The 24,763-nt window shown below is 42.8% G+C and overlaps 9 protein-coding genes across 13 annotated transcripts in view; 4 read left to right on the top strand and 5 right to left on the bottom strand.

Moving 5' to 3' along the window:
- Positions 1-96: 96 nt before the first annotated feature.
- Positions 97-691, bottom strand: LOC119555385. Its single transcript, XM_037866729.1, has 2 exons — positions 688-691; positions 97-542 (listed from the first exon to the last, which is right to left on the bottom strand). The coding sequence occupies exons 1-2, from the start codon at positions 689-691 to the stop codon at positions 97-99; spliced, it is 450 nt and encodes a 149-aa protein (XP_037722657.1).
- A 524-nt stretch (positions 692-1,215) lies between these two features.
- On the top strand, positions 1,216-2,012 carry LOC119555384. Its single transcript, XM_037866728.1, has 2 exons — positions 1,216-1,292; positions 1,347-2,012. Exons 1-2 carry the CDS (start codon positions 1,260-1,262, stop codon positions 2,010-2,012), a joined length of 699 nt encoding a protein of 232 aa, XP_037722656.1. The 5' UTR covers positions 1,216-1,259.
- Positions 2,013-2,091: 79 nt separating this feature from the next.
- On the bottom strand, positions 2,092-5,354 carry LOC119555379 (mucin-5AC). Its single transcript, XM_037866722.1, is given in 3 exon segments — positions 2,092-2,181; positions 2,184-4,445; positions 5,340-5,354. Coding segments are annotated over 3 exon segments (2,367 nt in total).
- A 288-nt stretch (positions 5,355-5,642) lies between these two features.
- LOC119555374 (probable chitinase 10) lies at positions 5,643-6,584 on the top strand. The gene is made up of 2 exons (XM_037866717.1): positions 5,643-5,726; positions 5,781-6,584. The coding sequence occupies exons 1-2, from the start codon at positions 5,661-5,663 to the stop codon at positions 6,582-6,584; spliced, it is 870 nt and encodes a 289-aa protein (XP_037722645.1). The 5' UTR covers positions 5,643-5,660.
- Positions 6,585-6,957: 373 nt separating this feature from the next.
- On the bottom strand, positions 6,958-9,418 carry LOC119555541 (tenascin). The gene is made up of 3 exons (XM_037866974.1): positions 9,391-9,418; positions 8,970-9,332; positions 6,958-8,822 (listed from the first exon to the last, which is right to left on the bottom strand). The coding sequence occupies exons 1-3, from the start codon at positions 9,416-9,418 to the stop codon at positions 6,958-6,960; spliced, it is 2,256 nt and encodes a 751-aa protein (XP_037722902.1).
- Positions 9,419-10,158: 740 nt separating this feature from the next.
- Positions 10,159-11,640, bottom strand: LOC119555372 (chondroitin proteoglycan-2). Its single transcript, XM_037866713.1, has 2 exons — positions 11,619-11,640; positions 10,159-11,558 (listed from the first exon to the last, which is right to left on the bottom strand). Exons 1-2 carry the CDS (start codon positions 11,638-11,640, stop codon positions 10,159-10,161), a joined length of 1,422 nt encoding a protein of 473 aa, XP_037722641.1.
- Positions 11,641-13,162: 1,522 nt separating this feature from the next.
- LOC119554730 (peritrophin-44) lies at positions 13,163-16,767 on the top strand. 3 transcript variants are annotated; one of them, XM_037865751.1, is made up of 3 exons: positions 13,163-13,540; positions 14,439-14,565; positions 14,625-16,767. In XM_037865751.1, the coding sequence occupies exons 2-3, from the start codon at positions 14,559-14,561 to the stop codon at positions 15,635-15,637; spliced, it is 1,020 nt and encodes a 339-aa protein (XP_037721679.1). In that variant the 5' UTR covers positions 13,163-13,540; positions 14,439-14,558; the 3' UTR covers positions 15,638-16,767. The 3 variants fall into 3 exon arrangements, with proteins under 3 accessions (XP_037721679.1, XP_037721678.1, XP_037721677.1); XM_037865750.1 differs by having other exon boundaries at positions 13,163-13,853; XM_037865749.1 differs by having other exon boundaries at positions 13,163-14,565.
- On the bottom strand, positions 16,693-18,526 carry LOC119554729 (26S proteasome regulatory subunit 10B). Its single transcript, XM_037865748.1, has 2 exons — positions 17,818-18,526; positions 16,693-17,403 (listed from the first exon to the last, which is right to left on the bottom strand). The coding sequence occupies exons 1-2, from the start codon at positions 18,448-18,450 to the stop codon at positions 16,825-16,827; spliced, it is 1,212 nt and encodes a 403-aa protein (XP_037721676.1). The 5' UTR covers positions 18,451-18,526; the 3' UTR covers positions 16,693-16,824.
- Positions 18,527-21,967: 3,441 nt separating this feature from the next.
- Positions 21,968-24,763, top strand: part of LOC119552791 (putative dipeptidase NECHADRAFT_87110) — a 100,911-nt gene continuing 98,115 nt past the window's right edge. Inside the window, exons 1-2 of one of the 3 annotated variants that reach the window (XM_037862622.1) lie at positions 21,968-22,122; positions 22,245-23,843. In XM_037862622.1, the coding sequence (XP_037718550.1) occupies positions 22,425-23,843 (1,419 nt within the window). In that variant the 5' untranslated portion in view covers positions 21,968-22,122; positions 22,245-22,424. The remainder of the gene's footprint in view (positions 22,123-22,244; positions 23,844-24,763) is intronic. The other 2 variants (XM_037862618.1, XM_037862619.1) reach the window with 2 other exon arrangements.

Below are 24,763 nucleotides of genomic sequence, written 5' to 3'. Positions count from 1 at the left end.
TGTAATTAATATTTAATAACAAATCACAAAAAAATAAGTTGTTTATATGATTTATTTAGTAAAAACTGGTTTTGGGATGGTCTTTTGGGTGGTTTATTAAACACAAATTTTATCGCATGTAAGTAGGTGGGAGTTCCAATAGAGGTACTGCGGACAGGACTTCACAAAGGGCAGGTAATCGCAATGAATGAAGCGGGTGCAGTCACCCGGGTAAGCTATCAGCTGCCCGAGTTTTTCCTTACAAGCTTCGGAAAGATTGTAGGATTCTGGTTTATTGACCGGTGCCGGATTGGGAATAGGTTCGATTTGTATGGGCTTACTCCAATTTGGCACCGGATTGATGGTGGAACAGTCAGCGGTGGTCTGCAGATCGCATCGTTGTAGTTGCGAGCTCCAATGAAATTCCGGAGGACAGGTTAGCAATCGGGTCTCATAGAATCGATGGCAGTCATTAGGAACGGCTTCTCTTACCACACTTTGTGCCACGCAAGAGCCAAAGAGCAACGAACATAGTGAGATAGTCAGCAAAAATTGGTGGGCCACTAAAAAAATTTTGAATGTTATGGTAACATAAAAAAATATCGTTAGTAGGTATTACTTTTTTATTGTTTCGCGGGAAGTCCCCAATTCATCTGATATTCGTTAACCGTTCGTTATTGTTCTTATATATCGTTGTTAAACAAATACACATTATTGACAAATTGATACCGCTTGTTTGATTTATCAGCTTTCATGTCACATCTGTCCTTGATAATGAAGATAAGCTTGAACGGGCAAGTGGAAGAGAAAATAACGCGTAAGAATAATAATACCTCTAAAGTGTCTTTAACCCAAAGCCTTAAGTATACGATCATAAACATAAATTCTTAAATATATAAACTTAAATTGAAGAAAATGAAAAAGAATGTCTCAAATTATTTTAGATTGTCAAATATTGGCGATACTTCCATTTGATTGCATGGTTTATCTTAAACTCCTTAGTGTGCTGTTCATAAGAATTGTTATTCTTTGCTTAAGCAGAATGTTGTTCGATAAATAAAAGTTAAGTACTTTAAATTGATAAAGAGTCACAGCATATTGTGGTATAAAAGGGCTTGCACCTAGGCCTAACATTCACTTCTCAGTGCGCTTTCCCTGGATTCATACAAAAGTAAGAAAAGTGTGAAAGGCATTTAACTTTTTAACATTATTACATCCAACTTTCCTCAGTGTGGCTAGGATCTGCTTTCGTCTCCGTAGTCTTAGTGGCTGTCTTGTCGATGGTTGACAGTGAGGAGAACAATATTGCTGCGGTAAGTGTTTCAACAGATTGAAATCGACATTATCTAAGAAAATGTTATATACAGCCCATAGCGTCCGGTTCCCCTATTTTGCTTGAAAAATGCCCACCGTACGACGATCCCAATCACCTTGTGATGTTGCCGTATCCCAACGACTGTCGCAAATACTACACATGCCAAAGGGGACAGGCCTTTGAGCACCAGTGTCCAGCTAATTTGTACTGGAGCCAGACAACCTATCGATGTGACTATAAGGAGTACTCCAACTGCAATTCAGATGTTCCAACTACCAGCGATGAGGTAAAATACAGTCCATTTCCCGGAGACTGTAGTCGATTTTACGAGACCCGTGTCCTTCGGTGTGAGCCAAACTTTCAGTGGAGTTCATTGTATCAACGCTGCGTAGCCCCACAGTTTGCCAATTGTCAGGACTGGTCTGTGCCTGAGCCTCCGCCACCCTACGATCCTACACCCACAGCTGCCACTCCGCCAACTGAAACCTGGACTCCAACGGATTCGACCTACCTACCAATTGATGTTCAGTCTTTGTGCAAAAACAGTGTTTCCAATGCGTACATTCCCTATCCCGTAGACTGCCAAAAGTTCATCCATTGCGGACCAACTGCAACTGTGCTCACCTGTCCAGGCAACTTGTATTGGAACCCAGGACAACTTTCCTGCACTGTATCCAGCTCTGGTTGTATCCAGTCTCCTCAGTGGAACGAAATCTAAAACCTACCAAGCGAAAGTCATGAAGTTACAACATTTTAATAATTATTTTTATAAAAACATACAGTTCAGATAATTGGCATTAAAAATCTACAAAAAAGCTTGCAATCGTTTTAAGAGACTGCCAAAGAGAAGAGCTTGAGTCCTGGGAATCAGCTTTGTTGACAAATTAACTGGAAAAAGGCGGAAGGCATTGCATCCCGCCAACTGAGGATCCATACAGGTCAAAACCGTAGGATTGAACTCCTCGCCCTCCGGACAGGCGTAACCCACCGGGATGGGATACTGACAGACTATGTACTTGCTGCAGTTTCTGGGATAGGGGACCACTGATCCTTCAGCTTTATCCGTACAGAAGCTGTCCGTTGATGGTGATATGGTTGTTGTTGTTGTTATAGGAATAGTAGGGGTAGTTGTAGCTGGAATAGAACAATTTGCAAACCACGGGGCCATACATCTTTCCAAAGAGGCACTGAACTCCTGACCTTCGCGACAGTTATAGACAATTGGGTTGGGTTGGACACATTGTAAAAACTTGGTGCAGTCGTCAGGATAGGGAACTAACTTTCCATCAGGGGCTCCTTCACAAGGATCTGTTACCGGACCTGGAGTACTTTGGGTACTTTGGGTTGTCATCGTTGATAAGAATTCCGTGGTCTCCGTAACCAAAGTGGTGTAGATTTCCCGACAAGCTTCCGGTGAGACGTTTGGGCCACATTCACTAGTCAACGGATCGAAAAACTCCTCACTGGTACAAATACCCATCATGTAGGAGGAGTCATCTGTGCAGCTTATAAACCATTGGCAATTTTCTTGGTACGGCAAATTATTTCCAGTGTTATTAAAGCATATTGAAGAATCTGGGCTTGCTGTTGGAAGTTCTGGCGATGAAGTAGTAGTCTCCCCATTTGGACAATCACTCGATTCCCATTCTACGCATTTCTGAAGAGCCTCATTGAAGAACAAGTTCTCCTGACAGTAAAATGCTATAGGAACTGGACTTGCACACACTATGTATTTGCTGCAGTCCTCCGGATACTTGGCATAATAGCCATCACTCTGTCCAGAGCAGATACCTGAAATATCCGGAGGGAAGGTGGTTATTTCATCAGGATTAGGCGTAGATAAAGTTGTATGCCAGGTGGACGAAGGTGTTGTGAGAGGAGAGGTGGCTTGAGTTGTGGGGGAATCGGTGGAAACTACAGTTTCCTTACACGCTGTCGGAGACACATCAGGGCCACAATTACCGGTTTTGGGATCAAACCAGGCGTTATAAATGCAATTGGCCACGTTGGACTCTCCATTTCCCATGCACAGAATATATTGCTGGCAGTTTGTCGCCAGAGGGTATGAGACTCCCAATTCTTTATCCGCACACGGATCATTCGAATCCTCGGTTGTGGGTGCATTCGTGGTAGTTGCAATGGATTCAAGACAAGCGGTGGGAGAAACATTTGGACCACAATCCCCCGTTTTTGGATCGAACCAGGCATTTGTTGGACACCTTGCAGTCGTCGATTGACCATTATTGAGGCACAAAAGGTACGACTGGCAGTCGGATTTCAATGGAAAGCTGGTACCGAGTTCTTGATCTTCGCAGGGATTTTTCTCATTATCTTCCTTTGATGTCGGTGCAACTGTAGTTGAAAGTGATGTAGTAATAGCAGGAGTTGTGGTTGGTAGAACTGCCCGGCAAGCTTCTGGTGAAATATTGGGACCGCAATTACCGCTCATCGGATTAAACCAATTGTCAACGGGGCAGGGTAGGATTATGTAAGAGTTATTACCCCAGCAGTAGTAGTATTGCTGGCAGTTTTGAGTATCCGGAAAGGAAGTTCCTTGCCTTTGACCCTCGCACTTCGTAAAAGACTCCTCAGTAGTCGGTGTGTTATCCAACGGATCTTGGGTAGTACGGTCACCATAGCACCGCACATTATCCTTATCATCACAAATTTTCCAATCGGGATTGAAAAGCATATCGTCGGGACAGTGATAAAGCTCAGTTTGCTGATTCACGCACACGAAGAACTCATTACAATTTTCAGCCGAGGGCAGTAAAGTGTTGTTTTGTGTACCCTCACAAGGATTTTCCGATGGTACTTCGGTAGATGGAGGTATTGGATATGGCAATGGATCGCAAACGACAGCTTCGGGTGTATCGCAAATATCGAGAGGACTGTTGAAAAGTTTACCACCAGGGCAGTACTCCAAATCAGCGCATGAATTATTACATGATACATAAGCGCTGCAGTCATAGGGATATTTATAAACTCCATTCGATAAGGATTGGCAAAAGGAGGCATCGGCTTCTGAAGATGTTAGGCACTCTTGACTAACAGTATTCCATCCAGTATAATGGGACCCACGAATCGATGGGGTTTCCACACTACCTTCACAGATTGGGGTTCCCAAAAGCCAAATAATAAATAGTAACACAGCACCCTCTACGAATAAAAAATGTTTTTTAAGTCAAACCATTGACTGTTTAAGTTAAATCAAGATTTTAGAAGAAATTTAATATACCTTTCATTGCAGGCTCTTTTTTTAATATTTCTCGAAAACTATTTCGTGTGGTTATGTTCACGTCTTTAAATTAACTGAAATGGGATCTCATTTTTGGCAATTTCCTAGTAATAGCTGAGAGAGGGCTACCAATCAAACAACGATTATATTTTTCCGCTGATAATGACTAATAAGATTGATAACATTCTTTTAGAAGCTTTAAGAAAATATCAACAGACGTATTGTCCAAAAAAAAGACAACAGCTTATTAATAATGAGCGATGATAAACATCTTTCCACTCCTGTTTTCGTTTAAATTAATTTCAGTGATACGAAAAAAGTTCAGCGGTAAAGTTTTCAATAGCGAACTGAAGAAAACTTGTAGGAACTCAGTACTTTACATTCGTATTCATTGTCTGATAACCTTACCTACTTTTAGGCTTTGTTAGATAAAGTAATATTGGTGATGTTTTTCATCTTAAAGGTAGATGAATGAAATGTAATATCGTATAAATACAATAACTAGACTAACTAAGACATACAATTTGCTAAAGATTTTCAATTGAATTTTTGTTGTAACCAAGAATTTGTAATGTGGCTTACCATTTAACATTGCAGACATTGACATAAAAAAAAACAAGAAAGGAAGTTAGCTTCGGCAAGCCGGCAAGCAGACGGCCAGACGGACAGACGGACATGGCTAGATCGACTCGTCTAGTCATGCTGATCAAGAATATATATACTTTGTGGGGTCGGAAACGTCTCCTTCACTGCGTTGCAAACTTCTGACTGAAATCAATATACCCTCTGCAAGGGTATAAAGATTGATAAACATACTTTCATATTTTTTTTTTTCATGATTGTTCTTTCTTAGACTGCGAACATTACCCCTGGCACATGTACACAACCATAAATGTATCTTTTGTTCAGACGTTACATATGTTTTTTATGAACTCTTATCAACGCTCGGTAAGAAAATATAGAGAGTACCCGTACGCGAGCACCTATCTTTTGTGAACGATAAAATCGAGTGTTAACACTTTACATTTTGGTAAATCATGCAAATTTCCCACACGAGTAGTCTATAAAAGCGCAGCTCTATGAATGGAAAGCTTCAGTTCGACAAAACACTCGATAGCGTCAGAAAAAATGAAGGTATTCAGACTACTTTGGGGAATATTCATTTTTCAAGAATGTACTCTAGCTGTATTACAAGTATGTTGAGAAACCTCTTTAAAAATATTAAATATAACAAAGTTACTTTTAAAGAACGGATATGCTTTCAAGACGTCTCTATGCGAGGGTAAGAATGGCGGACTTTTGCCGATGTTTGGAACATGCAAAGGTTACTATGTGTGTGCAGATGGAAAAGCAGTGATCGGGACTTGTGAACCGAATACCCTGTTTAATCCATTGACCTTGCACTGCGATGATCCCGATAAAGTGGATTGTATTTTCGAAGGAAACGATAAGGACAGTGGGAAGACATCTAGTGCCGAAAGTGAAGAAGATGAAGAGGAAATGATCGTTAAGACTGATCCTCCAGTTACTGTCAAGCCAGTGAAAAGACAACGACCTTCCGGACAGGACAAAGGACTTTTGGATATGACAGATAGAATGTGTGCTGGTAAAAAGGATGGAGTAATGCTTACAAGGAAGGGATCCTGTCAGGAATACTTTGTCTGCAAGTCGAGGAAACCCCATCTTCGCTCTTGTTCTGGTCAACAACATTTGAGTCCAACGCGACGAATTTGCATGAAGGCTTCAGAAGCCAAGTGTTTAGTTACTTCGCATGAAACCAAAATGTTTGATGGACCTGCTTTAACAGGAGGAGTATGTTCAGATGAAAAGCAAAACTCACTCGTGGCCCATCGGAGTGATTGTGGCAAGTTTATGCTGTGCAGCAACATGGTGTTCTTGGTGATGGACTGCCCCAGTGGTTTGCATTTCAATACCGCTTCCTCGCGATGTGACTATCCCAAGATTGCCAAATGTCAGACGAAGCAAAAGGAAACCAAGAGCAAACCAAAGTCAAGAAAGCCTATTCGCAAGACCAAATTTCGATTGTTGTAACTCTGCTTTGCAAGACCTATAATAAAGTAGTTGATATTAATAAATCTTCGGTGCCTGATCTAATATTAACTTTAATGTTCAAGATCATATTTTATTGATACCTATTTATAGAGGTAGTCACGGGCTCTACTGCTTAGAAACACGTTTCTTTTTTTTTCATTTTCTTTAAGTTCTGTTCAAAGTTCTATTCTCTTCAATCATCTCTCTCATCTCGATAGCTTAAACTTCATGCTTTTAATATACATACAATTATTTTTGATTATCTTTGACACCTATGTACATATGTAAATTTGACATGACAATAAAAAACCAAAATCCTTTTATAAGTCGCGCACAAATATGCGCTGCACTAAATATTGTTTATTAAAAACATTCAGCATTTAACATTATAGGGCCAATCGCAAGTTTTGAGCTCCGTATTGTACAGCAGTCCGGAGGAACAGCTGAGGGCGACCTCACACTCGCACTGGCAGATGACATATTTGGAACTGCAGGTGCCATTTACTGCGGGGAACAGGGTTCCATCTTTCTCGCCAACGCATTGTCCGTGACTCTCGCAATAGGTTCCCGAAGGTCCGGCAGTCGGACCACTTGGCGGGGCAGATCCATCGTCGCAGTCAACATTTTCGGGATAATCGCACTGCTCCGTTTTGTTGTTATATTGCAAGTTGTTGGAGCATCTCTGCTCGTATTTGTTGCCATCCACACACTGGAAGAAGGCTGAGCAATTGTTCTGGACGGACCAAATGGAGTTGTTAGGTACATCGCAGCAATCGGGATCGCAGGTCTTGGGGATGCACACGTTATCCTTGTCGACGACACACTCCTTCAGTGTGGCATTGAAGAAATGCGTGGCGGAGCACTTCCTGGCAACATAGGCTCCATTTATGCACTGCAGGTATCCTGCGCAATCAGAAGGATTTTCCTCAACCTCGTTCTCGGTGCACGTTGAGTTGCCATTGCACTCCCCATTATCCTTTACACAGGCTGATGCGTTCTTGTTCCAGTAATATCCGCTTAGACAGGTCTTGGTAACAAACTTGCCATCTGTGCAAATTTTGTACTGGGTACAGTCGTCCACGGGCTCTGTAGCTCCCTCGGTACAGTTTACGCAAATTCCATCAGTGTCGACAAAGCAGGCGTTAAACACGGTATTGAAGTAAGCTCCTTCGGGGCACTGCTTGCCCACCCACTTACCATTTAAACATGACAGATAACCTGCGCAATCAGTGGGGTCCACCTCAAGTTCACCTTCAGTACATGATGTTCCATTGCCATTGCACTCCCCATTATCCTTTACACAGGCGGATACGTTCTTATTCCAGTAATATCCGCTTAGACAGGTCTTGATAACAAACTTGCCATCTGTGCAAATTTTGTACTGGGTACAGTCGTCCACGGGCTCTGTAGATCCCTCGGTACAGTTTACGCAAATTCCATCAGTGTCGACAAAGCAGGCGTTAAACACGGTATTGAAGTAAGCTCCTTCGGGGCACTGCTTGCCCACCCACTTACCATTTAAACATGACAGATAACCTGCGCAATCAGTGGGGTCCACCTCAAGTTCACCTTCAGTACATGATGTTCCATTGCCATTGCACTCCCCATTATCCTTTACACAGGCTGATACGTTCTTATTCCAGTAATATCCGCTTAGACAGGTCTTGGTAACAAACTTGCCATCTGTGCAGATTTTGTACTGGGTACAGTCGTCCACGGGCTCTGTAGCTCCCTCGGTACAGTTTACGCAAATTCCATCAGTGTCGACAAAGCAGGCGTTAAACACGGTATTGAAGTAAGCTCCTTCGGGGCACTGCTTGCCCACCCACTTACCATTTAAACATGACAGATAACCTGCGCAATCAGTGGGGTCCACCTCAAGTTCACCTTCAGTACATGATGTTCCATTGCCATTGCACTCCCCATTATCCTTTACACAGGCTGATACGTTCTTATTCCAGTAATATCCGCTTAGACAGGTCTTGGTAACAAACTTGCCATCTGTGCAAATTTTGTACTGGGTACAGTCGTCCACGGGCTCTGTAGCTCCCTCGGTACAGTTTACGCAAATTCCATCAGTGTCGACAAAGCAGGCGTTAAACACGGTATTGAAGTAAGCTCCTTCGGGGCACTGCTTGCTCACCCAGTTTCCATTCAAACATGACAGATAACCTGCGCAATCTGTGGGGTCCTCTTCAAGTTCTCCATCTTTGCAAGGCGGAGTGCCATTGCATTGACCTTCGTCCAATTCACACTTCTGGCTATTCGAGTTCCAGTAATAACCGGTCCTGCAAGATTGGGACACGTACTTTCCATTAACGCATATCTGGAACTTGGCGCAGTCGTTGAGGTCGGGCTTCTTGCTTCCCTCGGTGCAGTTTACGCAAACTCCACAGGTGTCGGGAAGGCACTTCTTCTGGGTCACATTGAAGTAGTCTCCCTCCGGGCAGGTAAGGATCACAACAATTCCGTTAACGCACTCCAAATACCCAGCACAATCATCTGGATTCGCCTCGATTTCGCCATCCTCACAGGTTGGCGGCTTGCACTCGCCATTATCCTCCACGCACCGTTCCCAAACCGAGTTCCAATAGTTCCCGCTTTCACAGGACTTGGACACGAATTCACCGTGACAGCAGGCTAGATACTTAGTGCAGTCATCCTCATCGACTTTCGTTTCGCCGTCCTTGCAACACGCCGCATTTAGAGATCCCACGCAGAGGGAAACCATCAGACATAGGGCAACTCCTAGGAGAAAACTGTGGTTCAAGGTCCATCCTCTTATTAATCGATCCTCCGCGCTTACCATAGTGCGTACTCCTGGATTGAGCCATCTTTTCAGGCCGCATATCGATCGCTCACTGGTGCCTTTTCGGTCCATATCGGCATTTATATTTACCGGCAATTAAAATAATTGAATGCCTTTTCCAGCTTCACAGCATGTGCCATGTCGAACCATCCGTGATATTATCAGCATATATTTACAGTAGTTATACAAGCAATCGATATTGTCCCTATTTATAAAAGTCAGCACTTAACGGTGAGCCCGAAAGTGTTTAGAGTGCAGAAGAGTCCAAATTTCGCAAGTCAGTCACCAGTTGCGAAGGGTGAAGTTTCTTTTGTGTTTGTTGAGATTCAGATCTCCGCAACTGTGGTGGCCCAAATGGGAGATTTCAACTGAGAACGAAATAGATTTCGCACGTTTCTCTTTGTAGTTTATAATATGGAATCTATGACATATTCAATACTTAATAAATAAATACATAATTGAATTATTGTTATGGATAAGATAAGTCTTTGTGAAGATACAATAAAACAGGTATCAAGATTAAAAATTAGTTGGATAGACTGATTATTAATTTGAATTTCAAAAATATCTTTTCATCCAACGACATCACCCTATAGAGAACAAACCCCTTCCCTTCTTAGAGAAGAGGTATTTCCTATCGTTAAGCCCATGCCACTCTTATTGATTATAACGATTTACTAACCCAAAATTTCATTAATGAAGGGGACGATAAAGCCAGATCTCAGTTGCTTTGACAAAGAGTTGCTTTATTCGAGAATCGGTCACTTAGAGTGTGCAGGCTACGTCGGACTCGTAATTGCAAGTCTGCATGTCCTCATCCCAGTACAATCCATCGGGGCACTCCATCTCGACTTCACATTCACACTGACAGACGACATAATTACCACAACTTGTCGTGGAACGGAAGAAAGTTCCTTCGGGTTCACCCAAACAACGTCCATTACTCTCGCAGGCTATTCCCGAGGGGCCTGCATCGGGACCCGTGGGCGGGGAGTAGTCCCATTTACATTTATAGTTCTGAGGATAGTCGCATTTCTCCGTATCCTCGTTGTAGATCAGATTGTTCGAACAATATTGCTCCACGGCGCAATTGAAGTTGCACTTATAGAACATATTACACTTGCCCTCCACCGGGAAGAGCTCTCCCTCCGGCTGATTCTTGCACACGGTGCTGGTGGTATTGCAGGCCACCTCTGGCACATAGTTGGCAGGATAGTCGCACTGATCCGTGGTGGCATTGTAGACCAGGCCATCGGGACACATATCCGCTGAGAAAACGCTTGCGGAGACATTTTTTCCCACCCAATCGCACGCCTGAGCAGACTCGTTGAACTCCAGGCCATCGGGACAGGGCATTGGAATGGGGCACTGGCACTGGCAGACCAAAAATCCATTCGAATCGTGGTCCTTAAGCAGCTCTCCATCCTTCACTCCGGCGCATCTTCCCGGATTGGAGCACTTGGTTCCCGAGGGCCCCTCGATTTCATCAGAAGAATCCGCAGTGAGTGTGCAGTCCACGTTCCACCAGTAATCGCAGTTATTGATCTCCTTGTTGAAGTACAAACCGGAGGGACACTGGAACTCCTCGGAGCATCCGTTGTTGCACTGGATAAACCTGACGCAGATCCCGGGCAAGTCAATGTAGGTGCCAGTTGGTTCATTTACACAATGAGTGAGAGTACTTTTGCAATCTGAGGACACCACACCTGGAGTGGAAGGTGTCGTATTGGAGGAGTTGCTGGAGTCCTCGAAGTCTGTGGTTTCATCCGTTGAATCAGTGGAGTCCGTAGGATCCGTGACCGCAGTGGGGGTACCTGGGTCACAATCCTCGGTGACTGTGGTGGGTTCATCGATGTCCTCGATGGGATCCTGGCACTCCTCGGCGCAACAGTCGCAGGTGCACTGATCATCCAATCCGGCAAAGGCTGAGAGTCCCAGGCAATTGGCTCGCCACTGGAAGTCGCACTCCCCCAACTCCCGATTGAAGTGAAGACCCCGAGGGCAGCTGCCAATGATGGAGACGTCACCCTTGAGGCAAACCACAAACCGGGAGCAATAAGTGGCCAACGGAAGTCGAGTACCATCCTCCTCTCCAAGGCAGACATTGGGCAACTGGGCGAAGGCCACTTGAAGACCTGCGGTCACCAGCAGAACCGTCCAGAGACCTACGATGTGAATTGGAAATGAGTTACTAGTTACGAGGACCTTGCTCTTTACTGACTCACCACTATAACCGATTTTTCGCATTCTTTTCTTTCTCGATCACCTTTAAAGTAGTCCAAAATTCACGAACGACTAAGTGGCCAACCAGGCAGAGTAGCCGCATTTAACTGCCTCGGGTGCTCGGAATCGGTAGCCAATCTTTTGATAATACCAATCACCATATCTGCCTCTCGATTAGTTCAGCAACTGATTTGTTCGTGCCCCTCGCTATCGCAGGTGTAATTAGGTGTGCGTGTCTCGAGCTCGGGACCGGGATTCGGGGCTTCTTATCACGACCTGCACCACACCCCCACCGTACAGAGGGTACCCAGATATTTTGGCATAGGTCTGCGATTCTCCACTGTTGAATGGGTCCCGCCGTGGCGTCTGCCTAATTTATGTTTCTCCGCACGCCCCTCGATAAGCAAAATCGTATGCCAAATCATTCGGATCGCTTTATTGACACTTCAAATTAAATGACGTTTATTGTCGCTTAAAATGAAGTGCCAGATACAGTCGATAAAGGGGCAAATCACCCAGCTCGACTTTGGGATACTTGGTTCTTTAAACGTTATTCTATATTGCTATATAAAATGTAGTTTTTTTATTTGTATTAATATAGTAGTTTTTGGTAGATATTTTAAATTAATTATATAGTAATAATGAACTAGGTTCTCTAACTATATAAAGCTAATGTTTTTTAGATGACATTTCGATTTGACTCTAAGATGTAGTACTATAAAATAATGGATCTTTAAATAAATAAAATGTATCCCGTATATCGTGTCATAAATTCCATTCGGAAGTTTAAAGTTCCTTTTTATAGCCGCTATGGCATACACTTCTTAAATTCCTGGAATTGCATGCGATCTCGCCGATTCAAATGTGCCGATAAGACAACCCATTCAGAACGGAAATAGAATAGAACTTGTCATTTCAGTCGGAGATGCGTCTTTAGCTCGGATGCGAATTTTAATGACGATAATTACTTTTCCCTGTCTTTTCACTTGGGCCACTCGAGCGTACCAACCGCGGGGGGCAGTGAAGTCTATTTGTCACAGAAATGCAATCGGTTCATGACAAGTACTGTTATGGGCTTAGAAGAACCAGAAACATATAGCCGAAGACTGCGGTGAGAGGCTTCCTGCTCCTCGACTCTCGACAACCCACCCTCGAGTTGGGATGAAACTCAAGACAATGCAATTCTAATTATTCAAATGCTAGCCAAGTACGCTTGAATTAAATTACCAAACTTGGGGAGATCTAAATGGAAGAAAGGAGAGCAAAAGTTGAGCTAGGCCCTGGGCACTTGAGTTGGAAAGGCTTAGACTCTTCGGTGTCCATTACACTTCACGCATCGCCCTGGAGACGAGTGCCCTGTGCCCCTGCTGTGTCTGAGGCCTTAAGGGGCAACAAAAGACGGGCCAGCGGAAACATGAGTGGATCTGCCATCGCACCCATACAGCCTCTATTATAAAAATCTTCTCAGGTGTAACAGGTTTCTCAGATTTAAACAGAGGTCGCGCCTGTATTGCACACAGTCATCAGCGACACTCGTCGCGCTGCCGATCGTTAAAACGCCTTTCAGTCGGGATCTTCAGCCCAAAGGGTGCAGGATCGCAGCCAGGAGCATTATTCCCCTTCGAATCGAAGAACTGAGATCGATTGGTGCATAGATATCAAGGAAACCCACTCATTTCAACTCTAGCACCATTCGAAATCAGTGCTTTTGATAAGAAACAATCAGCAGAGTGCGTCAATCGGAGTGAATTTTTACGGTGCCTTTAGCGAACTTAAATAAGAACGTTAAAAAAAAATTAATATAAAGGAAAGAGTAGATATAAACTAACAAGTAATGAGTGCCAAGTTGCAACCGCGTTGCTGAAGGAAGCCAATAAAGTGCAGGCGTGTCTCTGACCGGGTCTTCAGTCGACGATCAGAACAAGTAAACAACAATTACTTTGTCATCAATGGAAATAGATTTCTTATCGCAGCCGAGACGAAAAGTGTCGCAAGACTTTATAGTTTACATTGAGTTTTTATTGATTGTGAAAAAAGCCATCTAAAAGTATTTACTATCAGTGGAAACATTTTTGGTTTCTCTCGTCGAACATTATAATTACCAGTTTTTATAAATAGATCGGATTACTGAATGCTTTGCAAAAAAAAGAGAGATTTATCGTTGTTCATAGAAAAAAGGAAGTATAAGTTCGCTTACTCTATACATCATTGCGTATTGGGGTGATTTTAAATTAATAGTAGGTATCCTTATCTGAATGGATACTTATAAATAATTTACAACGTAACAAGGCAAAATATATCTCTATCCTTGTGTTGGGAAATTGACTATTGATTTGTTCTTATTGATTAGCGTTTTCCATTTAACAGCTATTTTATAACGAATGTCACTGAACTAAGATAAAACGTAATCTTACTTTTTTATTAAAGGAGTATAACGATTTCCCTTAAACCTTCAAATAACAATTTATGTTGCTTAACGCGCTTATCTCTTTAGGCCACAAATATACACATTATCTTATAAAAGTATGTGCCAAAAAACAATTGTAGAAAACTTCAAAATAAAAGATAAATTAAGAAAACAACCAATTTATTGGGTATGTTAAAAATAATCAAAAATATTGGAACAAAAGTATGCCTACATTTAACACACTCAACATTTTAGTTATGTGAGATTCTATGGTCAATGACTTCAAACTGTTTACTTAAGTCAGTTGAAAACTTATGCCTGCCAGTGTATGTTATACAGTCACCACCAAATTTTATTGAAAAACCACTGATCTCTGTTTATGACACGAACCAAATCTTATCTTTTTTGGGTGTAGTAAATAAAAATGTCATCCGATTGGAAAATCTGGAATTTGTCGCTATAAAAGGCCCAGCTGGCAATTGCAAAATGCTAGTTGAACCTATTTAAGTCGAAGTGACGGTGTACTTGTTTCAAAATGCGAGGTGATGGCTATTTATTCGGAGCGATGGAAGTGAATTCTAATATCTATGTAATGTTCCAGGACTTTCAAGTTCCTTGGTCCTGCAGGCCTTGCTGCTGGTCGTGATGGTTCATCAAAGCACCCAAACGCGGCTTTTAAGCGACACCGACGACATCTGTAAACTTTTTAAGGATGGAACCAAACTCCGAAAACCTGGAGCCTGCAACGAGTGGATTGAGTGCAAAGACTCTAAGGTTTCGGATAGCGGAAGTTGCTCGGGCGATACGCCGTATTTCAGTCTATCCACAAACGGATGCTACAAAAGTATAAGCGACACCTACTGTACGGCACCTTCTTGCAAGGGAGTGTCAGAGGGTTATATCGGGGATACCTTAAACTGCGCCAATTGGTACTACTGTGATTCAGGTGTGTTAAAATTGAATGGAATCTGCCCCTACGAAATGCACTTCGATCAAGTCAACGGGCTGTGCGTCTATCCAGAGAATACTGTTTGTGCCGCCTCATACGAATTGTGCAATATTGTGCCCAAAGATGTTCGCTTCCGCGACGAAAACAATTGCAACATGTACCACACCTGCGAAAGCTACAAAATAAAGAATTACACCTGCGAAACTGGCTCATATTTCAATGTGGCCACGGGTGAATGTGGCCCAAAAAAGGATATAGTCTGCGATAACCATCCTCTTCCAGAGGACGTATGTGGCACCAAGAAACTGGCCATGCGTAACAAGTTCGTCGCGGATCAGGCCACCTGCCGCGGTTACTACTATTGCCGTGACCTTGGCTCTGGAGTACCGGATCCGGATCCCATTTATCTGCATTGCGACGAGAACACCTTCTTCAACCAGGAGCGGCAGGGGTGCATGCCTCGCGAGAGCCAGAAGTGTATCTACGATCGGTGCGATGGCCGCCAGGATGGCTACGAAGTGGCCGAGGACGAGGGCTGCCACAACTACATCATATGCGTCGACGGCCGGGAGACTACTCCTATGAGCTGCGAAAGTGGATACTTCAATGCTGCCACCCAGAGTTGCACAGCAACTCAGATAACTTATGGAGCTTGTTCCGCTTAGTGCTAAAAAGAATTAAAAAAGTTGCAATTCAAAATCAGGGTTTCAATTCGACTTTCGGTAAATTTTATGATTTTTAATTCCCACATTGGGGTCCATTATGAAAGCCATTGGAAATATGGAAAATTTGAACATGAAAATGGCTTAAAAAATGAACCCTCGTTTAAAAGTAATATTTTAAAGTAGAATATTAGAAAATTTAACCACAAAATCATAGAGGTATCCCACGTCAAAATCTGACTACAATAACTTATGTTATGGAATATAGAAGTGGAGTTTTGGGGTCCTATTCTGAATGCCATAGAGAATCATGTATCGAACATGTAAATTTGACCATCGTTTTTAAGAAATATTTGATTACAGAATATTAGAAAATTCAACCACAAATTCATAGAGGTATCCCGCGTCTTAATCGGGATCCAAATACTCAAGTTACGGAGTCTAAAAGGGCAGTTTTCGGGTTACGGTTCGCAAAGCCATTTGAAATTCCAAAAAAAAAGAACATGAAAATGGGTTAAAAATTGGACCCTCGTTTAAAAGTAATATTTTAATGTCGAATATTAGAGAATTCAATCACAAATTCATAGAGGTATCACACGGCTAAATCGGGATCCTATAACTCAAGTTATGGAATCTAGAAGTGCCGTTTTGGGTTCTTATTCTGAAACCCATTAAGAACTAAGAAAATATCGAACATGAAAATGGGTTAGAAACTTGACTATCGCTTATAAGAAATATATGAATGTAGAATATTAAAGAATTCAACCACAAATTCATAGAGATATCCCACGTGACATCGGACTACAATAACTCAAGTTATGGAATCTAGAAGTTCAGGCTTGGGGTCCCATTCTGAAGGCCGTTGGAATTAGGAAATAATCAAAAATCCATCCAATTACCCAAGTTAAATCAAATCAAATCATCAAGTCATCGAATAACCGAAACATGAGAAAAACGTAGAAAGTGTATAAGCCGTTATCGTCACAAAAGTTGATACCAAAAGGTGCGATCGTCACAATCTTTTACTTCCTTAAGATATGGTTTTGATTGATATTGTATAGTTTGCGTGGTCATTTTTATTCATGCTGGTATTTATGATTAAAGTTCATAGTAAGGAACAATTTTTATGAATACTCGTATAACGTATTTTTATGAACACTTTGGGCAGACTTTAGCTATCCAATTCGTTTTTAGATGGGCTTGTAGTCCAACCGCGACTCAAGCTTTTTGTTGTCAGCGATTTTGCGCACAGCCTTCATGAAATCCTCCTGGATGACATACTCCCGATCGCAGCGCAGTGCAAAAAGCCCGGCCTCGGTGCAAATGTTCCGCAGATCGGCACCATTAAACATATCTGACAGCTTGACCACCGCCTCGTAATCAATTTCCCCCTGTTTGGACAGCGGTCCGGCGTGTATCTTGAGGATGTCCGTGCGGGCCACTTCGTTGGGCAGCGGAATCTCCAGCTTTCGATCGAGTCGCCCGGGACGCAGCAGGGCAGGATCCAGGGTATCCGGACGATTGGTGGCCATGATCATTTTCACCTGGCCGAGGGCGTCGAAGCCGTCCATCTGGTTGAGCAGCTCCATGAGCGTGCGTTGGATCTCGCGATCAGCGGAAGTTCCCTCCGAGAAGCGACGACCTCCGATGGCGTCGATCTCGTCCATAAATATAATGCACGGCTGGTGGTCACGTGCATAGGCAAACATCTCGCGGATAAGGCGGGCACTTTCGCCAATGTACTTGTCCACAATGGCCGAGGAAACCACCTTCATGTGAGATTGTAAGAAATATATTTAAATCAGTGGTTTGAAATATCGATCACGTTACATAAGACAATCAAGATGGTATAATGAACTCCACAGAATGGTAATGACATTTACTAACAAATTTTATTTTAATGTAAATATAAATATTTTAAGATTTAATTGAATCAACATAAATCCACAGATTTTATATCACCTTATCATGCTTCATATGTGGTTTTAAAAAAATGAAAAATCAACTCAAAACTTTATGTAAAGTTTGGAATACTTTTACAAGATTACATTTATCTACATTTAAATTTAAAATTCTTAAATCCTTTTTATTTCCTATACGTATGTTTCTGATGACCCGTAAACATGTACATATTTTAAATATCCAAAAATGTATACCTAAATATTATGGATATGAAAACTCACCTTCAGGAAGTTGGCGTCCATCTGGGAGGCGATGGCGCGGGCCAGGAGAGTCTTCCCGGTGCCAGGTGGCCCGTAGAGCAGGCATCCCTTGGGTGGATTGATGCCAACGCGGAGGAACAGCTCCGGATTTAGCAGCGGCAGTTCAATGACCTCGCGAAGCTCGCGTATCTGTTCACCAAGACCTCCGATCTCGGCGTAGTTCACGTTGCCCGGGTCCTCGTGGGTCATGTTGTAGACCAGCGGATCCACTTCCCGTGGCAGATAGCGCATGATGGTCAGGGTGGTCACATCGAGAGCGACGCGAGTCCCGGCCTTCAGTTTGGTCTTGTTTATCTGCCGGCGACATCCGACCACGTAGCGCGGCCCATTCGAAGCCTTCACGATGAAGTTGTCCGGGGTGAGCTGCTTAAGGACCTCCCCGAGCATCTGACCCACACTCTGCAGGGCCTTCAGGTCATCCTCGGACTTCTCGTACTGGGCACTCAGGACCCTGTGCTTATCCCGCAGAGCCTTCAAACGCGACTCGATCTCGCGGTGCTCCAGGAGCTTGGTGCGGTAACTGGTCAGCGCCTTCACCCGCTCGTCGTCCATTTGGGGTTTTGCTTGTGGAGCTGGAGCTGGAGCAGCCATCATCGAATTCGAATTGTTTTACACTTCCCCCAATCGCTTTTCAAAAATGTGCCAACTCACGTTACAATTTTGACGTTTGTCAGGCTGAAGGAACTAGTTCCATTAGGAATACCATCATTCGGAACTAAATTGGAACACGACAATGGAACATTTTCACAAAACAAATTAATTTCTTGATTAAATACTTCTTATTGTAAAAAATATCAGTTATCTAATCAGAATTCTTAAATCATTAGGTTTGAAATTCAAGAACTGACGGGATAATAAAATCAATAATGGTCAAGATAAGCCTATGCGGTTAGGTGAAACAAATTAAAAACTCTTCCTTATAAACGAACAATTTTTAATTTTCATTTTTTAAAAAATTCTGTCTGATTAAATGTTTAAAGTCTTTAGTTTAAAACTGTTTCTGGATTAATCTAAGTACCAAGTAACTGCTGAAATTTTTTTGTAAGATGTATTATTTTAAATCAGGTTATTGTGTGCATTTCAGACATCTAATAGCGGTCCCATGTTTTTTAAAAACAGATATAAATAAAATATATTTTCACCAACGTAAATGGACTTTAAATATAAAAGCCATCTTACAACTTATCGATAATCGACGGCATATTAGGACAGATATTAAGATAAGTGAACAACGTTTTTATTTTAGTATATAAAAATAAGGTAGGACTGGGGCTTGAAATATTTTTATTTTTTAAAGAATATTTTATGACATTAAGATCTGTAACATGCAAAATTAAAAAAATAGGGAAATGTACACCCCCTTTTTCGGTGACTTTGGTGCTCCGCTGGCACGTGAATACCATCGAATGCGTCGGAAGGTGTTGGCCGGGAACCAAATGTCAGCATGGCATCCAGGCAATAAATCAGGATACATTGGGAGCACTACGGACCCAGCTGCTTCGAGTGGCGTGGTCAGCACGACCGAAACATCGAGATAACCACTGGGACAACTGCATCCGCGGGTCGGAATGCCCCGCATTTGGGGCCCATGACAAATATGCAGTTTGGAAATGTTAAATGAATTTTGGGCTCGCCTCGCATTGAATCGCAAATTGCTGCCAAGTATTTTGGCTGTGGTTGAAAGCTCCTGGAACCCCGGGTACGGAAAATAATTGGTGGGTGTTTCACTGTAACTACTGATGTTTCTTCCCTTTTCACCTGGAAATGGGTCCCACCGATAAACATTTTTGCGTCTGAATTTGAACTAACAATGGAGATTTTAAATCTTTAAGTAAGTTATGTAAACTCCTTTTAAGTTTATACATTAAATATAAAACTATTTTAACAAATTAATCAGTCTATAAAATAATAAACAAGTCTATAAAATAAATAATTCAATTTCTTGGTTTGCGGTTGCTTGGATGGTTTTTAAATTCAAACGTTGAACTCATCCCTCGCCGAGAGGGCTAAAGTGAAGAATTGGAAGCCAAATCCCGGCTATACATCGTAACTCAATAAAAAAGTATCTCATGGGAAAGAAGGAACACAAAAAACAGAAGTATGAAGTTTTCTGAAAATGAAACTGAATTTCTATTGAATAAAGTTTGGCTGCTTGGTGGTCCCGATTTTTGTTGTGCGGCACAACATGTGCCGCAGATGTTCGCCACCATCCAGCCAAAGTTTGCCATCTGGCCAGAAGACCAAGAAGCAGAGGTCTGTTCGATTTCGGCTCACTTACTCCATAGTCCCCATGAATGAAATTAAACGCAGACCCCGAACATGACGGGCTGTTGCAACTTTCGCTTGTTTTCGATCTTGACTTCTGGCCTCCTCTGTGACGGGGAAATGGAGTCGAGGACATGGGCGTGGCTGGCCAACATGTTCTTGAAAAATTATGGCTTAACTCCGACACTGTTGTACCCCTTAAAGGCCAAATTTTAACTGGCATTTCAAAATTTAAGCTCCAAAGTAAAGAACTTTTTAAAATATTTAGAAATTTTTATTTGGAGATAATAAACATTTCAAGCGTATCAGAATTAAGTTTAGATTTCCATTTTTCCGCCATTTTTTCTATACTTTGTTTTGTATATTTTCATATGTTGATTATTTTTAAAGAATATTCCATCGATCATCATATTAATTATGTGTGGCCTCATATCTGGAATATGATTTGCATTTGGGTGTAGGATGTGCTAATGCAAATTTTAGACCCGGCTTGAATTTCATTAACACAGTTCGTAGAGTGCAACGGTGCAAACACATGCTTCCCCGCCATTTCCCGGCACTCATTCCGTCCGATGTTTGATGGCCGTACATCAGGATGAAGGATGAGCACTCCAGAGGATGTGTGTGCAAGTACTTACATATGTACGCAAGTACAGGTGTGCAGAAATGTGGCCATGCATTGTAACGTTAACTGGTGACGCTGTCAAGATGCAAGAAATGACCACACTCCAAAAAAAACAGAGCTCAACGTATTGTAAACAATACTTATAAAGCTAATTTTAATTTAAAAAACATATTATTACCCAAAACCATGATTATTATATAAATGGTGCCACTTTAAGATCTTATTTCAGGCTTCAAAGTGTATCACTTATACGTACTGTTGCCTTTGATCAGAAATTTATTTTAATCTTTGAGCTAGACATTTCGAAAAAATATTTGCTTTTTTTTTGTCCCAATAATTTCTAAAATTATTTTAATAGTTACAAAGTTGGAAAGTTGAGTAAATTTTAATGAAATTTTAAACCATTGTCCAACGCCTATATCTATACATCAAATTTTTAAGATTTTAAATTAATTTGTAACATAAATATGAGCCACATTTAGTAGCATAGGTTTTTTTTTTACCACCTTTTTTTTACCAGTGTTCGCTTGAGGGGCGGTGAGTGTTTTGAGTTGAGGTTAACAAAAATGGCTATGCGTCGTCCTGCTGACTGCGAAATTGCTTTGGATGCCAAATGAATGCACTTGCATATTTCATTGCCGCCCTGTCACCTGCGGTCTCACCTGGGGGTCACCTTTGGCTCAAAGTCGGGAAAACCCCATCATAAAAACAATGGATGTAAGCTTTTCTGTTAGTGGCATTCGTAACTTTGATTACAAAGGTATCTTGAAACCAAAAATAAAAACGAAAACATAGAGCTCAAAAACCCAGTTTATTTCGAGTTTTAAAATTCTCGTTGATGTGAATACGCAATTTCAATCGCATGTATAGTATAGTATAAAATTCTGGTAGATATGAATATGCAATTTCAATCGCATAAATAGAATAGTCTAAATTTTTAATTACTTTTTGGTTTATCAATACTCACAGAATAAATGATATATTTAAATTTGTATAATGTACAACTAAATTAACATTCAAGTTCCATCATATTTGCTTTACATTTACAACGCCTTACATGGCGTTAACATGGCGACCCACTGCCTTAGTTCCATGTTGGGCCAGGTCACTTACGATCCACAGTGGATCCACTCGATGCGGAAACTGTTGCTGTTGCTGTTAGCAGTGCCGTTATAAAGTAACCGTACTGCAGCCATATAGAGGCCAGTGTGCTATCAGCGCCGCATGGCATCGGTAATCGAATCGAGTAACGGTAACGGTACGGTCTATCGGAAAATGTGACGGAATATTGGCGGGATTTATGCGTGTTATAATTTCTTTTCTTTATTTAACGCGTTGATATCGTTCCCATTGTTAGCTTAACAAGGAGAGAATAGGTATTTCATGCTTATGGTCCATTTGGTTTATTGGTTTAATTAAACTATTCATTAACAATCCTAATAAAAATATTATTTTGTTTACCTTAAATCTTTTTTTTCTATATGTTTTAACCAATTAGTCGTCGTTTTAGTCGAGAAAAAATGGTACTGTTCCTCAAATATTGAAAAAACAAGACCTGAAGAGGTAGTCAGGATGTGTGTGCTACCCTTGCCACTACCCAACTAAATAAAGTGATTGTTGTTAAGATACCTTTGAGGTATTATCCCACCACATGAGTGATTAAAAGATTCCCACAACCATGTCTTCCGGGGAGTGGGACCTGAAAGCGCTGAAGGCGCTCGAGGAAGAGGAGCAGCGCGAGTTCCTGGCCCTCAGCCAGAAGAACCTCTTCGATCCGCTGCCCAATCCCATGCCCAATTCCGATGCGGCCAGTGCGAAGCCATCGCTCACCTACGCCCAGTTGCATCCCCATCTGCTGAAGCTGCCCACGATTGATGAGTGCCAGCTGATGGCCGTCAAGCAGCAGAGATCGGCTGCCCTGCGATTCACTCGTGCCCTTTCCCTGTCCGCTCACTCGCTGACCTCCCGAACCGGAAGCGGTACGGCGGCCGGAAACGGAAGTGGCCTTGGCTTCGGCCGCAAGCTGAAGGCCCGTCTGGTGGGCGCCAAGTCAAGTGGTTCACTGTCGCCCGGTCGTCACTCGCACAGCTACAGTGTGTCCCCGGTATACACGCCGCCGCCCATGCGAAGATGTGCCACCCTGCATCACACGCAGCCGGTGCGAAAGGTCTTCAAAAATCTCCAGCAATTGCATGAGCGGAAACGCCAGGCGGCCGGAAATCACATGCAGAGGATCGCTGGCACCGGAAAGACCTACTGGAAGTACGGAGCTAATTCCACGGCTGCCTCGATAGTGGGACAACGTGCACGCCAAAGCCAACAGATCGAGGTGGAGGAGTCCAATGGGTCGGATGAAGTGAACTCGGAACCTCAAGAATTCTCGGAGGCGGAAACGGGCTCCTGCAGTGTACCCCTGCCCTCGAAGGATACCAATGAAATACTGCGACTGATGCTCAGTGCGGCCAGTTCGGCGGTCACAGTCACGCCAACGGCGGCTGCAATCAGTAACGGGAATGGAAGCGGGACGGGAAGCGGAAGCGGAAACGTGACCGGAGCAACTGGTGGCGCCCTGCAAATGAAACGCTACCAGAATGCCAGCGATGTTGAGGAGGACGAAACTGTTGCGTACGAAGCATTCCACCAGTCGGCCAAAAGCTTTGAGCGCGCCGCTCTCTTGCGCGTCGGCAGTTTAACAGCGCAAGAGAGCGATAACGGTAAAGCTAGTGCTTTAAGTCCCCAAAGCAGTCCTGCCAGGGAAATAAAATCCACAACGATGGGTGTCCCGGGTGGCAGGCGTATGTTCAAGTCCTCCTCCTTGGACTGGCCCGGGGAATCACAGCAGCAACATCAGACGCAGACCCATCAACATCCACATCAGGCTGCAAATCAGCTGGAGTTGGTGGAACAGCAGATGAACGATTCGCGTTTCCGGCAGCGGGATCACTGGGATCTGGAGCACGTCCACTTCCACCACGAGGGAATCGGACATCTCACAGGCCACGGTGCCACCGTCATCGATGACGAACTGGAACAGCATATCAAGCACTGCTCCTGCTCCTGCAATCACATGGGCTACGGCAACTCAATGGACTATCAGGTGAGATTACGTTGCTTCTAAAAAGAAAAAAGTAATGTCGATTGGGACTTTTAAACTGGACTAATTGACAGCGTAATAAAAAATAAAAATTAAAGGTTCCTCATTAAGGAATATGTATTCTCACTTATTCGAGAGGAAACGTTCTTGATATTTAGATAAACGTACTCTCCAGGCGATTTTCGAGATGAAGAGATCTAGAAATAGAGATAAAAGTAATCTGGAATTTTTCTTTTAAGAACACTTAATTTATATTTTAAGCCAGTCATCTCAAAATAATTTTTAGAGACAGTTTATTTCTGTTTGAAAAAGCTGCTTATACTAACATTTAATCGTATTGCTTGAAGTCATCAAATAAAATCGATAACTATTATGTGAGAATGTCCACTTATTCGTATGCTAATTAAAAGCAGAAGAAATGATTTTCTTCACCGTGGTTCTTTCAATCCGAAACCTTTCCTATTCCCCTGCCGTGGGCACTCTTCCACAAATGATTGTGCCGTGTAATTTTAATTGCACCAACTATTTCTGCAGTGCGGGTGTCCGGCAATTCAGGTGAATGGCGGCACATTCAGTGGGCCTGGTCCTCCAGTTTCTAATGCACTGTGCATCGGCCATTCCAGAACACACGCGTAATACCCAAACTCATTATGACGGAGGCGAGGCCCTTTGTGGGCACTCCGGGTTCACGGCTGGATTGCTCCTGCCAGATTGCCGCCTGGAGATCGGCCTGGGGGCACTGACTCGGCCAAGTGCTCCATTGTCTGGCTGCGAGTGGCCCGCAGGATGGGGCAAACTTTCAAACTAAATTGAATACCCCTTTGAATCCAACAAAGAGTCGGGATTAAGCTGGGCCCTGGGTCGCTCTCACGCCTTCCCACATCGTTATTGTCCGTAATTGTTGAGACGATTTTAGGTTTAAT

This window comes from Drosophila subpulchrella, chromosome 3L (genome assembly GCF_014743375.2).
Source record: "Drosophila subpulchrella strain 33 F10 #4 breed RU33 chromosome 3L, RU_Dsub_v1.1 Primary Assembly, whole genome shotgun sequence".
Classification (NCBI taxonomy): Eukaryota; Metazoa; Arthropoda; class Insecta; order Diptera; family Drosophilidae; genus Drosophila; species Drosophila subpulchrella.
This window is presented reverse-complemented; position numbering and strand designations above follow the sequence as displayed.

Excerpts from the sequence above, each read along its gene's own strand:
- LOC119555384 (XM_037866728.1), top strand. The coding sequence starts at position 1,260 with ATGGTTGACAGTGAGGAGAACAATATTGCTGCG. Across the intron at positions 1,293-1,346 it reads AGGAGAACAATATTGCTGCG|CCCATAGCGTCCGGTTCCCC; the intron begins GTAAGTGTTTCA and ends TGTTATATACAG.
- LOC119555374 (XM_037866717.1), top strand. The coding sequence starts at position 5,661 with ATGAAGGTATTCAGACTACTTTGGGGAATATTCATTTTTCAAGAATGT. Across the intron at positions 5,727-5,780 it reads GTACTCTAGCTGTATTACAA|AACGGATATGCTTTCAAGAC; the intron begins GTATGTTGAGAA and ends TTACTTTTAAAG.
- LOC119555541 (XM_037866974.1), bottom strand. The coding sequence starts at position 9,418 with ATGGCTCAATCCAGGAGTACGCACTATG. Across the intron at positions 9,333-9,390 it reads ATCCAGGAGTACGCACTATG|GAGTTGCCCTATGTCTGATG; the intron begins GTAAGCGCGGAG and ends GTTTTCTCCTAG. Across the intron at positions 8,823-8,969 it reads TCCCGACACCTGTGGAGTTT|GTCAATGCAATGGCACTCCG; the intron begins GCGTAAACTGCA and ends AATTGGACGAAG.
- LOC119555372 (XM_037866713.1), bottom strand. The coding sequence starts at position 11,640 with ATGCGAAAAATCGGTTATAGTG. Across the intron at positions 11,559-11,618 it reads GCGAAAAATCGGTTATAGTG|GTCTCTGGACGGTTCTGCTG; the intron begins GTGAGTCAGTAA and ends TTCACATCGTAG.
- LOC119554729 (XM_037865748.1), bottom strand. The coding sequence starts at position 18,450 with ATGATGGCTGCTCCAGCTCCAGCTCCACAAGCAAAACCCCAAATGGAC. Across the intron at positions 17,404-17,817 it reads TGGACGCCAACTTCCTGAAG|GTGGTTTCCTCGGCCATTGT; the intron begins GTGAGTTTTCAT and ends TCTCACATGAAG.